At 41.6% G+C, this 16,136-nt stretch overlaps 1 protein-coding gene across 10 annotated transcripts in view; it reads right to left on the bottom strand.

Annotated features, from left to right (window-relative positions):
- The window catches only part of MARF1 (meiosis regulator and mRNA stability factor 1), a 48,874-nt gene that overhangs the window by 28,404 nt on the left and 4,334 nt on the right, over positions 1-16,136 (bottom strand). Inside the window, exons 3-11 of one of the 10 annotated variants that reach the window (XM_054454947.2) lie at positions 12,903-13,589; positions 12,015-12,189; positions 10,878-11,104; positions 8,652-8,769; positions 7,599-7,771; positions 2,629-3,057; positions 2,269-2,426; positions 2,022-2,180; positions 202-394 (exon numbers count right to left, since the gene is read on the bottom strand). In XM_054454947.2, coding sequence (XP_054310922.2) covers positions 202-394; positions 2,022-2,180; positions 2,269-2,426; positions 2,629-3,057; positions 7,599-7,771; positions 8,652-8,769; positions 10,878-11,104; positions 12,015-12,189; positions 12,903-13,589 — 2,319 coding nt within the window. The remainder of the gene's footprint in view (positions 1-201; positions 395-2,021; positions 2,181-2,268; positions 2,427-2,628; positions 3,058-7,598; positions 7,772-8,651; positions 8,770-10,877; positions 11,105-12,014; positions 12,190-12,902; positions 13,590-16,136) is intronic. The other 9 variants (XM_054454949.2, XM_054454950.2, XM_054454948.2 and 6 more) reach the window with 9 other exon arrangements.

Raw genomic sequence — 16,136 nt, 5'->3', positions numbered from 1 at the left:
GTGTCTTGCTCTCTGGGGCTATATTGTAAAAACTGGATTTATAGCACCACCCTGAGCAGACCAAAGGGAAAAGGAAGGAGTTCAAACTTGTTCAGTCACACTTCTATCCTGGCTGTGGTTATGTATATCAAATTAGGTCCTCTTGACTAGAGACTCCATCAAAGAGTATAACTAAAGCAAGCACAATAGGGAAAAAGTTACCTTGCCATGCCTGGCAAATGCTTCCTGTAGGAGCTGCTGCAGCTCCTTCCGGGATAATCTGTAGTCTATGTTGCTGACTTGGACATCAGCACCATTTGCAAATGGGTCTGGGCAGTCGGCTTCGCTGCTCGAATTTGCAATGTTGAAAGCAAGCGGGGATGCTCTGTTTAAAAGGTTTGGAGACATACTCCTGCTTAAAACACATATATTGACATTATTTTAAAAAACTGTTCTGTATATTTAGATTTTATCATTTAGGCTTTGTTTGAAACTATATACAGAAGCAGCTTTCCCACAATACAACCACACCAAACATTTGGTTTTCAAATGTGTTTTTAATCTTTTTTTTTTGAGACAGAGTCTCGCTCTGTCACCCAGGCTGGAGTGCAATGGCACGATCTCGGCTTACTGAAACCTCCACCTCCTGGGTTGAAGCAATTCTCCTGTCTCAGCCTCCCCAGTAGCTGAGACTACAGGCATGCACCACTACACCCAGCTAATTTTTTGTATTTTTGGTAGAGATAGGGTTTCACCACGTTGGCCAGGCTGGTCTTAAACTCCTGACCTCAAGTGATCCACCTGCCTCAGCCTCCCAAAGGGCTGGGATTACAGGCATGAACCACTGTGCCCAGCTGTGTTTTTAATCTTAAATACACACTGATTTCAGACATTGTCAAAAGTACTATCTACTGACCCCTAATTACCGCCAACCAATTAATATCATATATTCTTCCTTTGGGTTAAAGCTAAAGGCAGGAATTAGAGGCAGTCCTGATGAATTAACCTTCTGCTTTGTGCATTATCCTTAGGAAATCAGCCTGTGATACCAATTTAAGGCGTTTAACCTCCTCTATGTCTCTGAAAGAGTTAAACGTTCTTGCTCACGTTACAGTTCTTTCTGCACATAAGGAAAACTTTTATGTGGCTTTTTAAATGTAATTTTATATCCATAGTCACTTTCTTTTTTTTTTTTTTTTTTTGAGACGGAGTCTCGCTCTGTCACCCAGGCTGGAGTGCAGTCGTGCGATCTCAGCTCACTGCAACCTCCACCTCCCACGTTCATGCCATTCTCCTGCCTCAGCCTCAGCCTCCCGAGTAACTGGGACTATAGGCACTCACTACCACGCCCGGCTAATTTTTTGTATTTTTAGTAGAGATGGGATTTCACCGTGTTAGCCAGGATAGTCTTGATCTCCTAACCTCATGATCCGCCCGCCTCAGCCTCCCAAAGTGCTGGGATTACAGGCGTGAGCCACCACGCCCAGCTGATCCATAGTCACTTTCTACAGTGATTTGCCACCACCAACTCAGCAGAACGAACACGATGCTAAAAGGAGCTCATGGGAATGCAACACTGCCTTACGGCTTCTCTGTCTCCCAAGCGTCAAGAATTCCTTGGCGTGAGAGACAGTGATAAATAATTACCGTGGTTTACAGAAAACTTTACTTCCAAAGAGCTTCCTATACAGAACCATTTGAATCAGAACCACCAATGCACGGCTCGTTTGGGCTTTTTCCTCAGCACAGCGAACACAGGGACATCTTAACATGCCTCCCAGCACTGGCCAGGGACTCTCCAACAGGCTTCTCTTTCTGACCTCTGCTTACCACAATTTCCAGATGGAGGAAGAAGAAATGGTGAAAGCATTGCCCCTAAATGTTAACGATGATTACCTGAGGAGAGGGGAACTGGCAGAAGAGTGATGGGAGACTTACTTTCTGCATTTCAGTACTATCTGAATTCTTTTCAACAAACATACTATTTCAGAATTCTTCCTATTACATGTAACCACCCCCATGGGTCAAGAAGCTGGACTCACCTAGAAGACCAAGACTGAGATGCGAGCAGAGGACTGACTTGCCTGGATGCAACTAACTTGCTAAAAGCAGACGGGTAACTCACTTGGAATACAGTCTCCTCTTTATCTTTTTTCTCTACAGGAGAACTGGTAACACTTCGGGCACTGAGGTTCTCTTTTCTAACAGAAGGGGAAAATTGAAGGCAAAAGGTCATATGTCTTCCTTCACATTCAAGAAGCAGCTATGAGAAAGAGTAGTTTCACATACTTCTGACTGGTTTTGTAAACGGGTTCTGCCACCCCCGAGTTTTTCGGCGTCGGCACCGCAGCACTTGAGTTACCGTGAGTGGGTACGACCAGCCTCAGGTGACCTTGCTGGTGCTCACTGTTTCTATGACCAGTTTTTGACTCCATGCGGCACAGCTCCTTCAAAGACACAAGCACAGTGGGGTTTAAATTTTAAGTACCCAAGATGTGTTAGATCCTTTACAGAAAACGATTGACTTTGAGTATCATCAAACACTGAAATCAAAAAGGGACACGCCAAAAGCAAGCGGGCACGTAAGACACAGAAACGAAGAAACCAAACCTACCATAAACTTCAGAAAGCAAGAGGTATCAAAATTACCTGTAAACTTTTAACATTTGTATTTTTTGTAGCAGATCCAGAATTTGCCTGTGACCCTTTTCCAGGCGTGGCTTTGGCACTGGAAGATTGTTCACTTGCATCTTTGATGAGGCACAATTTTGGATTCTTAAGTTTTTTGGGAGACTTCACTTTATCAGCAATTGCATTTGAACTCTTTGTTTCACAGAGTTCTCTACTTTTTGGAGTAAATGACACAATGATCCTATTACCAAAGACATCTTCGTTTTCCATTCGCTTCTGAGCGCGCTCTGCACTATCTTGGTTTATGAAGCGGAGAATTGCACTGCAGCCTGTGATACTCAGCACTTTCCCACCACAATTATCGGACAGGCGTCTGAGCCTGTTGCTGACGCTCTTGCCATCTTTATTTGCTGGTAGGTTATAAACATAGAGCAGAGTGTGGCACTGCTAATACAGAGGAAAGAAGTGTTATGTCAGGTTAATTCAAGGGCACACATTCAATTTCAAAATAAGAACAATGGGTGACCTCCAAACTTCAGTTAACAACTTTGAAGAGAAGATGACAGTGATTTAGACAGGAGAGGGTAAATTATTTAGTGTTGACAAAGTAACTGAATATTGTTTTAAAGAATATGCTTTAGCTGGGCATGGTGGTGCATGCCTACAGTCCCAGCTACTCAGGTGGGAGGATTACCCCTGGGCTTCCTGGGAGCCCAGGAAGATTGAGGCTGGAGTGACTGTGCCACTGCACTCCACTCTGAGTGGCAGAGTGAGACACTGTCTCAAAAAATAAAAATAAAAAAGAACATGCTAGGCACAGAAGTCTGTATACTGTATGATTCCATTTCTATAAAGCGTCCAGAAAATACAAATCTACAGAGACAGAAAGATTAGTAGTGCCTGGGAGTGGGGAAGGGGATTAATTATAAATTAGTATAACAGATCTTACTGAGGTGACAATAATATTCTAAAATTGTACAACTCAATTTACTAAAAATTATTGTACACTTAAAAGAGCTGAATTTTGTACTATGTAAATCATATCTCAACGAACTTGTTTTTTAAAAGTCTATTTATTCTGCAGGTCTGCTGAATAATAAAGTTAGAGCCAGAAGGTGAGCAGGGTCAGTCCTGGTTGGTTTTTGCATAGGAGAATGCCTGGGAATACTAGGTGCTATAGGCTTAAGTAAACAAATTTTTTTTTAAACCCAACAATTTAGAGCCTGTTCAGCTTCAACAGCAGATTGCCAGTAGTCAGGCTGGAAGTTCTATTTGGCAGTGGGTAGTCATAATTCTTTCAGATAAGTTGAAATTATGTATTAAGAAGTAGAACTTGGCCTGGCACAGTGGCTCACGCCTGTAATCCCAGCACTCCAGGAGGCCAAGGCAGGTGGATCACCTGAGGTCAAGAGTTGGAGACCAGCCTGACCAACATGGTGAAACCCCATCTCTACTAAAAATACAAAAAAAATTAGCTGGGCAAAGTGGCAGACGCCTGTAATCCGAGCTACTCCAGAGGCTGAGGCAGAATAATTTGCCTGAACCCAGGAGGCGGAGGTTGCAGTGAGCTGAGAGGGCACCACTGCACTCTAGCCTGGGCGACAGAGCGAGATTCTGTCAAAAAAAAAAAAAAAAAAAAGAAAGAAAGAAAGAAGTAGAACTGGACAAAAAGAAAGAAAAGAAAGAGAGAGAGACAGAAAGAACGAACGAACGAACGAACTGGCCAGGCATGGTGGCTCATGCCTGTAATCCCAGCACTTTGGGAGGCCGAGGCGGGGGGATCACTTGAGCCCAGGAGTTCAAAACCAGCCTGGGCAACACAGTGAGACCCCCATCTCTATTAAAAATTTTTAAAAATCACCAGGCATGGTGGCTCACTCCTCTAATCCCAGCACTTAGGGAGGCCGGGGCAGGTGGATCACTTGAGGTCAGGAGTTCAAGACCAGCCTGGCCAACATGGTGAAACCTCGTCTACAAAAAACTAGCCAGAGGCCGGGCATGGTGGCTCACACCTGTAATCCCAGCACTTTGCGAGGCCAAGGCGGGTGATCACCTGAGGTCAGAAGTTTGAGGCGAGCCTGGCCAACACAGTGAAACCCCCTCTCTACTGAAAATACAAAATTAGCCAGGCGTGGTGGCGGGCGCCTGTAATCCCAGCTACTCGGGAGGCTGAGGAAGGAGAATCAATTGAACTCGGCAGGTGGAGTCTGCAGTAAGCGGAGATCACGCCACTGCACTCTAGCCTGGGTGACAGAATCTCAAAAAAATTTTTTTTAAATAAGAATAATATTTTAAAAAGCAGAACCATTAAAGGACCAGGAGAAAACTTAAGATAATTATATAAAGGGTTAAATCCAGAAACCATAAGAGAAATCACTAACAACAGGCAAAGGATGTGAACAATTTACAGAAGAAATAAAGGGCAAATAACGATAATCATAAAAGGATATTTTGCACTATGTTAAAGATTAATTTAAAAGCCAATTATAAGATGATGCTGTTTTTCACTTACTGGCCTGGCAAACATTTAAAACAGACACTCTCATGAGTGTAAATTAGTACCACCTTCCTGGAGGACGACACGGATCTTGCTAGTGAAGTTCTAACCCAGAACTTTTATGCCTTGGAAATTACCCTATGGTATGTCAGCCCAGGAGCCTAAAGATATAAATTACCTTGCTGTAAATGGTAAACAAAACAAAACAAAACAAAACACAAAACTGGGTATAAACAAAATGTCCACTAACAGGTAGACTAGTTAAATAAAGACCAGCCATACAAGTACTTTTCAAACCAAAATTCTGGTTTTTAAAATGTGGCAGATTTATATGAATATATATTAACATGAAAAGACATCCAAGCTCTGACATAAAGTTTTTTCTAAAAGCCACAGAACACTGTATATGTGACACATTTTTTTTAAAACGTACATTTTTTAAATCTGGAGGGCTATACCAAAATATTAACAGTGGTTACTTCTGGAGGGTAGAATTGTGGGGTTTTCACTTTCCACATTTCTAAATATTGTGTTTTGTTTTTACAATGACCATACCATACTTTTCTTTTCTTTCTTTTTTTTATTTTTTGAGACAGAGTCTACTCTGTCACCCAGAGTCTACTCTCACCCAGGCTGGAGTGCAGTGGTGCGATCTCGGCTTACTGCAACCTCCGCTTTCAGGTTCAAGTGATTCTCCTGTCTCAGCCTCCCAAGTAGCTGGGATTACCAGTGCCCGCCACCACACCTGGCCAATTTTTGTATTTTTAGTAGAGATGGGGTTTCACCACATTGGCCAGGCTGGTCTCGAACTCCTGAGCTCAGGTGATCGGTGATCTGCCCACCTCAGCTTCCCAAAGTACTGGGATTGCAGGCGTGAGCCACGTCACTCGGCCCACACCATACTTTTCTAATCAGAGGCTTTTCTCTTTTTATTTGAGGGGTACTGACCAATTATCAACAAAATCTACACTTTTCCTATTACACCTGGGACTCAAAACCCAGGCAGTACCAATATATGTTTAATTTATTAAAATCAAAGGAACAGACTAAAGAACATAAAAAGAAATGTATCTTAAATTATCACTCTAGTGGATGGGAAAAAACATCCGGCAAGACTAAATGTTTTGAATTATCAAAACATTGTTTTGGTTTTTTTAACCACAAGGAATAAGAATCTCCAAAGTGGGCAAGTTCTTACCTAAAACACTATATTTACTTTTTTTTTTTTTTTTGAGACAGAGTCTCACTCTGTCGACCAGGCTGGAGTGCAATGGCACGATCTCAGCTCACTGCAACCTTCACCTCCCAGGGAAAAACACTGTATTTATTTAAGGCCTTCAAAGTTAGAAAAGTGACCGTCAAACAGAAGCAGAAGGGAAGAAATGTAACTACAGCCAAGTAACTACAAACAAATAATGACAAAGGTGAGTTAGGAAAGAGCCTCAAAAGATTAAGGTAAGGCCTGTATATGTTTACTCCCTGGGTAAGCCTCTGGTATCCACAACTCTCAACTGTCCATAGCATGAGTTTCTTCTTAAGCCAGACTGCAGGGCTTGTTTGGTATCAGGGGACACAGGGGACTAGCAGGCAAGTGCCGGAATCAGGATACCCGGGGCCCACTCTCTTAACTGCTGCAATCACCGATGACCCGTTTACTTTTTCTAAGAGCTGATTTCTTTCTCCCTTAACTGAAGACTTTGCATGAGATCATGTCTAACATACTTCTGTAACTCTCAGTTATTAAATTATATGTGAAGACTGCATTTAATGTCTGGGATTGCCCACACCATGGCTCCTCCTCCATTATCATTAATTCTTTCAGAGTTACACACATATTCGCCAACAGCTTAAACACAGCTCAGCACTGCAATAAACATTCTTATCCCAAGTCAAGTCTATCAGAAATGCTAGCCCTGGAAATGTGCTCACACCCTCCTCCCAGTATATGGCTTAAACAGGCTACACACAGGTGGAGCAATAACCACTCCTGCTAATTGTGTCCATGCACCACAGAGAATGCACAACAGAAAGCACAGACTCAGAAGCACGCTGAAGCTTAAGGATTAAATACCGAAAAAAATGCACAATGACTCCACTTATTTGGCGCCAACCACACAAGTATGTGAGAACCCTCGCCATATTCTCTACCCATAATACTTGGAAGCAAAAAGAATCATGACTTTTAATCCATTATTTCTATCCACCTGACACAAAACACTGCTAGCTTTGAAGACACTGGCAAGTTGGGAAGGTAAATCTACAAGTCAATTTCATATGATATTTTGAAATAAATAAAAGCAAACTTCATACATACCAATTGTCTGTATATTTGTGAGAAGAACCGAAGGTTTCTAAGCCTTACTTCAAAATCTAACCCACCTCTTACAAAGAACAGCCCCATCTAAGCCTGGCAACCCCCTTATTATGGGCTGTCTTTCAGCCTCCCCAATGTAATATTGGAAAATGGCAAAAATAACACAAACCCACTTACTGGCATTTTTAGTGGTAACCTGGGGGGCAAGTCGGAAATGAACTCTTCAAATCTGATCAGCTCGTTAGCATGATGCAGCAGTGCTTCTGAGGCCTGGTTTTTATGGACCAAAATAATGTGGAAACCATGCCTGTGTCTCAGGTCACTAAGTTCCAATGCAAAATTGACATCAGCTGAAAGAAAAGGTACAGACCAACCCCATTCCCAAACATTAGAAACACTTGACAAAGACAGACAACTCTATTGACACCCACTGAGAAGAAAGGAAAGGCTGGACTATATTCAAAATTGCTTCCCCCGTTTCTTAGGAAAGAAACACATTTCACATCAGAAGAATGTAAGACAATCTTACCAAAGAATTCCAAGACACATATGTTACTTTCAGTATTAAAAAGGAGCAAATATGTTGGGGAGACTCAAATTTGAAAATTAATTTAAACTTTAAAAATTATTAATAATGAGCACAAGGTGAAAAAAAAAAAAATCACATTCTTCTTTAGTAAACCTGGTCCCGGCTGGGCACGGTGGCTCACACCTGTAATCCCAGCACTTTGGGAGGCCCAGGCACATGGATCACCTGAGGTCAGGAGTTTGAGACCAGCCTGGCCAACATGGTGAAACCCCATCTCTACTAAAAATACAAAATTAGCTGGGTGTGGTGGTGCATGCCTGTAATCCTAGCTACTTGGGAGGCTGAGGCAGAAGAATCGCTTGAACCTGGGAGGCGGAGGTTGCGGTGAGCCGAGATCGCGCCATTGCACTCCAGCCTGGGCAACAAGAGCGAAACTCCATCTCAACATAAATAAATAAATAAATAAATAAATAAAATAAAAAATAAACCCAGGCCCACAATAACTCAAGTTCCAAGGAGGAAATACAGAAATCCACCTAGACCCAATTTTTTTTCTAAACAGTTCTCAACAATAATCCTAAACGTGTCTCATGTACTTCAGCCTCTCTGGGGATACATTTTACTTTCCCACGTTGCTGGCTTCTATGATAATTTCCCATGCAGTGAGTTTAGCTGAAATTAGCAGATGTTTCTGTACTTACTTGACACAAGAACCACTGTGGCTGGAGCAGTGTGTGTATTTGCAAATCTGCGGAGACTCTGCCGCAGTTTATCATCAGCGGCATTCTTTGCGGTAGCATTGATGTGGGCAACGGTTACCTGCATTAATTTATAATAAGGGTGAATAAGCAGGCGCTGAGGCTAGAAAATTGCTATACATTCTGCCCATATTTTTTATTTTTTAATTTTATTATACTTTAAGTTCTGGGGTACATGTGCAGAACGTGCAGGTTTGTTACATAGGTATACATGTGCCATGGTGGTTTGCTGTACCTATCAACCCATCATCTAGGTTTTATGCCCCCACATGTATTAGTTATTTGTTCTAATGCTCTTCCTCCCCTTCCCCGAACCCCCTGACAGACAGACCCCAGTGTGTGTTGTTCCCCTCCCTGTGCCCATGTGTTCTCATTGTTCAACTCCCACTTATAAGGCAAGAACATGCACTGTTTGGTTTTCTGTTCCTGCATTAGTCTGCTGAAACTAATCCATGTTTCATCCATGTCCCTGCAAAGGACATTATCTCATTCTTTTTTATGGCTGCATAGTATTCCATGGTGTATATGTGCCACATTTTCTTTATCCAGTCTATTACTGATGTCTGCCTATATTTTAATAAGTAATTCTTGAGAAAAAAAAATTCTTATTACTATTAGGAATGGTAAAAAATTACAACAGATCTCAGTAATCTCAACATTGGTTCTTGATATGAACTGGGTCTGTGACTAACCCTGCTCTCATCTCCAATCTTCTGTTTTTGCGTTTCTTTCATCCTCCTTTCAGAAAATAAGTAGAAAATAGGAAGTGAAATTTGAACTTAGTTAAATTTGCTCTAATAGCTTCTGCCAACAATTTGGAGGTGGTAAAGATCAGATAAATGACTAAAATAAGATTTAAGGCTGTGTTTTATGTCAACTGTCCATGCTACCCATGCAAGCTTGTGCAACCTGCCTTTTGTTGTTTTCTGTTTTGTTTTGTTTTAGGCTTTTAGCAGCTGGAAGCCATGGTTTTTAGTTTCCATCTCTACTAATAAGCAGAAAAGAGAGATAAGGAAGGTGCTTTACTAGCCCAACCAGAAACAGAAACGGAGAATCCATGATTGTATTCTCTCCCTTGGATACCCCTGGATGGCTTTCAGGATCTGGGGTGAGGTGGTGGAGAGAGGAGGGAGGATATCCCTTAAGGGAGCTAAAATGCATTTATTTCTGTTAAAACTATCAGGCTCGCATATAAGTCTCCAAAGGAAGGAAAGGTTTATTTTGAGAAAGTTGCCTCAGGCACCTGCAATACACAATAATAACTTGCTGGTTTTTGTAAAGAAATGGGTATATCATTTTAGACAAGCAATATGGACTATCAATATAATTAATTATCTAAGAGTCAAAAGACCCGAATTCTAGTTTCAGCTTAAAAGCACAGACTCTGGGGGTCAGACAAATCTAGATTTAGATCCTTGCTCTTCCTGGGCAAGTGATCTTAAACAAGTTTCTTCACCTCTCAGGGCCTTAATTTAATTTGTAAATTGTAAATAATATATTCTACGTGCCTGGTTCAAAGAGCAGTAACGAAAATCAAAGGAAATAATACATATATAACCATTATACCAGTATAGAACTACAGTATAAATTAGGGAGCATAACTGAAAGACAAGAATGATTAAATTATTTCTAGTACTTTGGAAGTGATCTTTTGCTAATTTATTTTATTTGAAAACTTGGCACAAATGCAATATCATTAAACAAATTTTCAATCAGAATTCTAAAAAAAACCCCAAAAAAACAAAACACACATGTACAGCACTTTTAGAGGCCAAGGCAAGAGGACTGCTTGATCTCAGGAGTTTGAGACGAGCCTCCACCACCTAACCCCGGATCCTGAAAGCCATCCAGGGGTGTCCAAGGGAGAGAATACAGTCATGGATTCTCGGTTTCTGTTTCTGCTTGGAACATAGGGAGACCTCGTCTCTACAAAAAAAAAAAAAAATGAGCCGAGCATGACGGCGTGCATCTGTGATCCCGGCTAGTTGGGAGGCTGAGGTGGGAGGATCACTGGGGTCCCAGGGTTCGAGGCTGCAAGGAGCCATGAATGCGTCACTGCACTCCAGCCTGGGTGACACTTAGACTCTGTCTCAAAACAAACAAACAAACAAACAAACATCTGCTTATTCCTCTACTATAGATTAAAATTATTAATTTTTTTTTTTTTACCTGGCAATTATTCAGCTCTTGAATAACTTCCTTGTTTTCTTTACTGATGTCACATACACAGATGAATTCTGCTTCTCTGTGGCCTTTAAAAAACTTCTCACGGATTCTTTGCACAACAGCAGTTGCTGACCGGCCAGAGGGAACGGAGCAGTTTTCAATATCCCAAAAAACTCCAATGGGGGGTAAGTTTTCTAGCACCTGTCCAGCTACTGCAACTTCTGGTGACCCTTAAGAAATGTTAACATTTTCAATTACTTGTAGTGGAAAATAAATGACAAGTTAAAATAAGATAATAAACTACCTATCATTCTTAGTGGTAGAAAAACTAAATTATTAATTAATGCCAAGTTTTAAGGCTACCAACCTCACTGGTTGACTTATAAGCAATCAAGCTGTCAAAGTATCACTCTAAGAGATTATTCCTGTTTTTCAGGAGAAGACAAATCTAAAAGTCAAGTGACTTTAAGCCCAAAATAAATCCATCTCAAAGCATGAGCCATTCTGACATTAAGCAGTGATGCTTCTCTGAACACAAGCACATTAACTGACCGGATACTGCAGCTCCAGGACCCGACTTTCAAGCTTAGCCCACACTTATCTACCTACTTGGTATTAACCAACACTGAGGAGCTGACAAAGGGTGAAGCTGTTACTGTCGTTGATTTTGAGTTAACGCTGCATTAACATCTCATTTAATATTTTAAAAATGTTTTCAAAACGTTACATTAACTACTTTTTAGGGAAATTATTTTAACTGAGAACGCTTTGGTTTTCAAATACTGTTTTTAATCAGCCATTAGTAAATTATTCAAAGCATTTCTAGGAGGTATACCATCAACAAGTGTGATTTCCAACCTAAGGTGACACCAAGTCTTTTCCAGCACTTTTATTTCTCCTGATATACTACCAATTTTTCTATACACAGCTTCTGTGTATATCCTCGGCCCAACATAAAGGGCAAATGACTTCCTGGTCCATAATAATAAAAAGATTTCTACCAAGATATGGAATTGGAGACTCACATACACAGTAGCTTTAGAACCATAAGGAATCCTTCAAAGGTGATTAAATGCAATGTTAGTATCAGATATTGAAAGCTATTTAAATATGCACATTTTATGCCATACTGTCATTTACCAAATTTTGAAGCAGCTTTGCCTAGACTGGTCGCCAATAACAACGTGGTCTCCTTCCCTGTTCCTTTGGTTCCACAGCCATTACACAGAGGGACAGCAAGAGGTGCAGGTTGAGTATTTGGAGGTGGTATATTTGGCCAGACTTTAGCCGCATCGATTATGCTATTTCTTGCTGGCTGTTTTAAATTTTTTTTAAAAAGGAGGAGGTGTCAGATACATCATTTCAGAAGCTGGAGTTATATACAACAACTGAAAACACACTCTAAGTGTTTTACCTTTCCACTTGCTAGCCTCTAATAAAAAGTACTTTCAAATAATCTTTCCAAGAACCATTATCTATCAGTTCATAAATCCATTTCCAGAAGTGACTTGACATGATCAAGAAAGATATTCACGTGGTCAGATCTTTACATTCTGGGGCATGAGTCTGCTGCAACGAAGACCTCACACATACTTTACATAAAGGGTAGTAAAGTCTCACTTGAACACCAATGTGACTGAGGCCAAGCTTCAGGTTTCCCACATTATTGCAAAAAGACAACATGCAGTTATCTACCTTACATGAATGGGCCCATGTGTAAGTTGAATGTAAGTTGTAAGAAATCCATTGTGCTTTAGCCTTTAAACATAGAACACGAAGGCTCTGCCAACCTCTTGTTTGCAGCAAGAGGCTCTAAAAGTATAAACTACAAAAATAATGACTCTCTACTTTTTTGAATGATCTCCCATTTACCCTTTGTTTCTTTCAGAACCAGCAAAAATTATGCTGATGGGGAGATTCCCCTATACCATGGGAGAATCTTCAGCCCCATGTATAATAAATCCACTTCAAAAAAGTCATTCCTCAATCCTCAGCTGCACCCAACTTAAGAAATAAAAAGATACGAACCTTGTTTAGACAGTCTTCGCAGTAAAGTGAGCCCTTTAAACAAACCGGAGGTACCACATTAAGGTGCAAAGAGTTGGTGCACAAGTGAGGCGTTAGCTCCGACTGTGAAATGTGCTCTTCCAAATGCCCCGGAGCCCCGCTTGTGAAATCAGAACAGGGGAAATAGCCAGCGGAGGTGCAGCCCTGCAGACTCGGAAACTGATGCAGCTTGTGCACATTACCATGACATGACTGGAAGTGGAGTTTTCCACAACAGGGCAGGTGTTTGCAGGAAGACAGGTTACTCTCTAGACACATGCTGGGAAAGTCGCTTGCAATGCCTGCCAAACTGTTCCTAGCTGAGGCATTCTGGAGTGAAGATGCAGACTGGAAAGCAAACCCTGACCCTACCTGACACGTGATTGTCCTGGTGCTTTGCGAGTCTAACAGTGCGCCCGGGTGAATCAAGCTACTGGTACCTCCGCTACCGCCACCACCACCACCAAAACGCATTGGCGAAGTGGAGGGTTCATTAGGGCAATGAGCACAGCAGCTTACTTTGGGGACAGAAGAAAGCTGTATTTTAGGCTGCTGAAGAGAACGAATATCAGGAAGTGGGACTGCTGGAAAAAGCTTAGAGCCAGCATGAAGGGGTGATGGTACATCCTTTAGTTCCACAGCAACTTTCTTGTTCTCCATGTACTCTTTCTGAGAAAAGAAAATCAGAACAGAAATTAATTTTACGAGGCCCGTGGTTTTTTGGTTACTCATATCTTACTGCATGCACAAACAGAAATAGTGTTCAATTCTGTTACATCACTAAATCATAACTGAACAAAATGGAATCACAGCTAGTTAAAACCAGGAACATTCTTCAGAGAGGTCTGCAGGACGTGAACAACGGAACACACAACTAAAATTAAGACTACATTCTTCCTGAATTGAAACAGACTGGGGTGGGAGGGCCTGTTTACATCTTTAGCAGCCACCATGCCTCAGTAACTTCCTTTTCATAATTTCCCCTTGCCTCATAGAATCTTCTGAAGACAAAATAGGTGGTATGAAAACAACCCCTCACAAACAGCATTCAATAAAGATGGCTAACACACACAGTGGTTTGAGGACAATACTTAATAGTTCCTGTGGTCAGGCCATAAGGGGTTTTAGTAAGATCCCCCAAAGGAAAAGAGTAAAGTTTCAAACACAGATGAGATCAGCCATCTACCCAGATGGCCCACCCATGTTGCTGATGACATTTCATAAACCCTAAGATATCATGACCTAAAGCCATAATGACAATTATATCGCAGCCAGTGAAAAGATTTAGAGAAATTAGAAAACTATCCGAAAAAAAGATCCAAGACAAACAGTTTGCCACATGACTCCAACACAGACACAGGAAGCCAGCATATTACAAAGGTTCTGAGCAGAGCATCAGTGGCAAAGACCTGGGTTAGAATCTGATACTCAATAGTTGTATGACCTTGGGTAAGTTACTTAACCTACACTTTGGTTTCCTCATCCATAAATTGGGAATACAATATACCTCCTAGAGTTGCTAGGAGGATAAAATAAGATAGAGCACATAGACCACCTGGCACAGTACCTAGCCACTGAAAGGGGACTGAATTCATCAGCCTTCACAGGCTGACTGCAAGAGACATTAAGATGAAGAGGGGGCCCTGCTACTGTGACTGAGATGTGCTCACCCTTCACAGCATATGAGGGTCCATCTGATGCCTACAATTACACTCCTTTTGCGGTGATTCTACACTCACCTGGGAGCATAGGCTCATCTGGAAGAAATGTGAATTTTCAGCTAAACTTTCCCTAAAAGTGAGGTAACAGCAACGGGCTGACCAGCCAATGAACTGCCCTCTTGGTAATTATAGTTCAGACTGAAATTAACACACCGGTATTCTGATTTATACAGATCAGGCTCATACAGGCAGGCTTATTATGAGTTGATCCTCTGAACCTACTCCATTCTGCATGCCACTGACAAAACTGAGTTTCAAGATCTGTAAAGTTGACCATGTAATTCTGAATTGTGCGATTCCATGAGGACCAGATCTACCACCCCATCCCAGGAAGCCTTGCTTTTGAGGCCAACCCTCATTGTCAATGGTCCCTAAAATAAAACACTCCTAAAATGACCCAAATTACTTCATGTCTTGCAACAAAGACAACTATATAGTGAAAACCTAGAGAAAAGAGAGAATTCAACTGGTTTTTAAAAAGTTATTAATACCCGGCCGGGCGCAGTGGCTCACGCCTGTAATCCTAGCACTTGGGAGGCCGAGGCGGGTGGATCACCTAAGGTCAGAAGTTCAAGACCAGCCTGGCCAACATGGTGAAACCCCATCTCTACTAAAATACAAAAATTAGCCGGGTATAATGGCGGATGCCTGTAATCCCAGCTACTAGGGAGGCTGAAACCGGAGAATCCCTTGAACTGGGGACAGCGGTTGCAGTGAGCCCAGATCGTGCCACTGCACTCCAGCCTAGGTGGCTGAGCGAGACTCCATCTCAAAAAATAAAATAAAAAAAAGTTATTAATACCCTTATATAAAATTATAGTATAGTCTCACTTGAATCTCAAGTATGATAGAAAATAAGAAATAGAAAGGTGGTAACATGAGTGCATGAAATGAAATCAGGAAATGTCAAAATTGGCTGGGCGCGGTGGCTCACACCTGTAATTCTAGCACTTTGGGAGGCTGAGGCGGGAGGATCAGTTGAGGTCAGGAGGTCAAGACCAGCCTGGCCAACATGGCGAAACCTCGTCTCCACTAAAAATACAAAAATTAGCCAGGCATGGCAGCACCGGCCTGTAATCCCAGCTACTAAGGAGGCTGAGGCAGGAGAACTGCTTAAACCCGGGAGGCAGAGGTTGCAATGAGCCGAGATCGCACCACTGCACTCCAGCCTGGGCAATAGAGCAAGACTCCACCTCAAAAAAAAAAAAAAAGAAAACGTCAAAATCACAATGAGTAAGCAAGAAGTTAGAGACATAAATGTATACTGAGAAGTAAATATTCAAGAGAAATCTCGAAGAAAAAAAACAGGCAGTGGATAAGCTCTTCCCAACCCTTCCTAGATTATAGACTCAAAACTCAAGACGGCTACAGTAAAATGCAACGTATTTCGTACTTTCCTCTGATTTTACTCCACAATGTGGATTTTTAATCTTTGTTACCTGTGACTTTAATGAGGAAGAAATCTTTCCCAAATTTTAACATTAAATATTTAAGG

This window comes from Pongo pygmaeus, chromosome 18, assembly GCF_028885625.2.
Source record: "Pongo pygmaeus isolate AG05252 chromosome 18, NHGRI_mPonPyg2-v2.0_pri, whole genome shotgun sequence".
In the NCBI taxonomy this organism is placed as follows: domain Eukaryota; kingdom Metazoa; phylum Chordata; class Mammalia; order Primates; family Hominidae; genus Pongo; species Pongo pygmaeus.
This window is presented reverse-complemented; position numbering and strand designations above follow the sequence as displayed.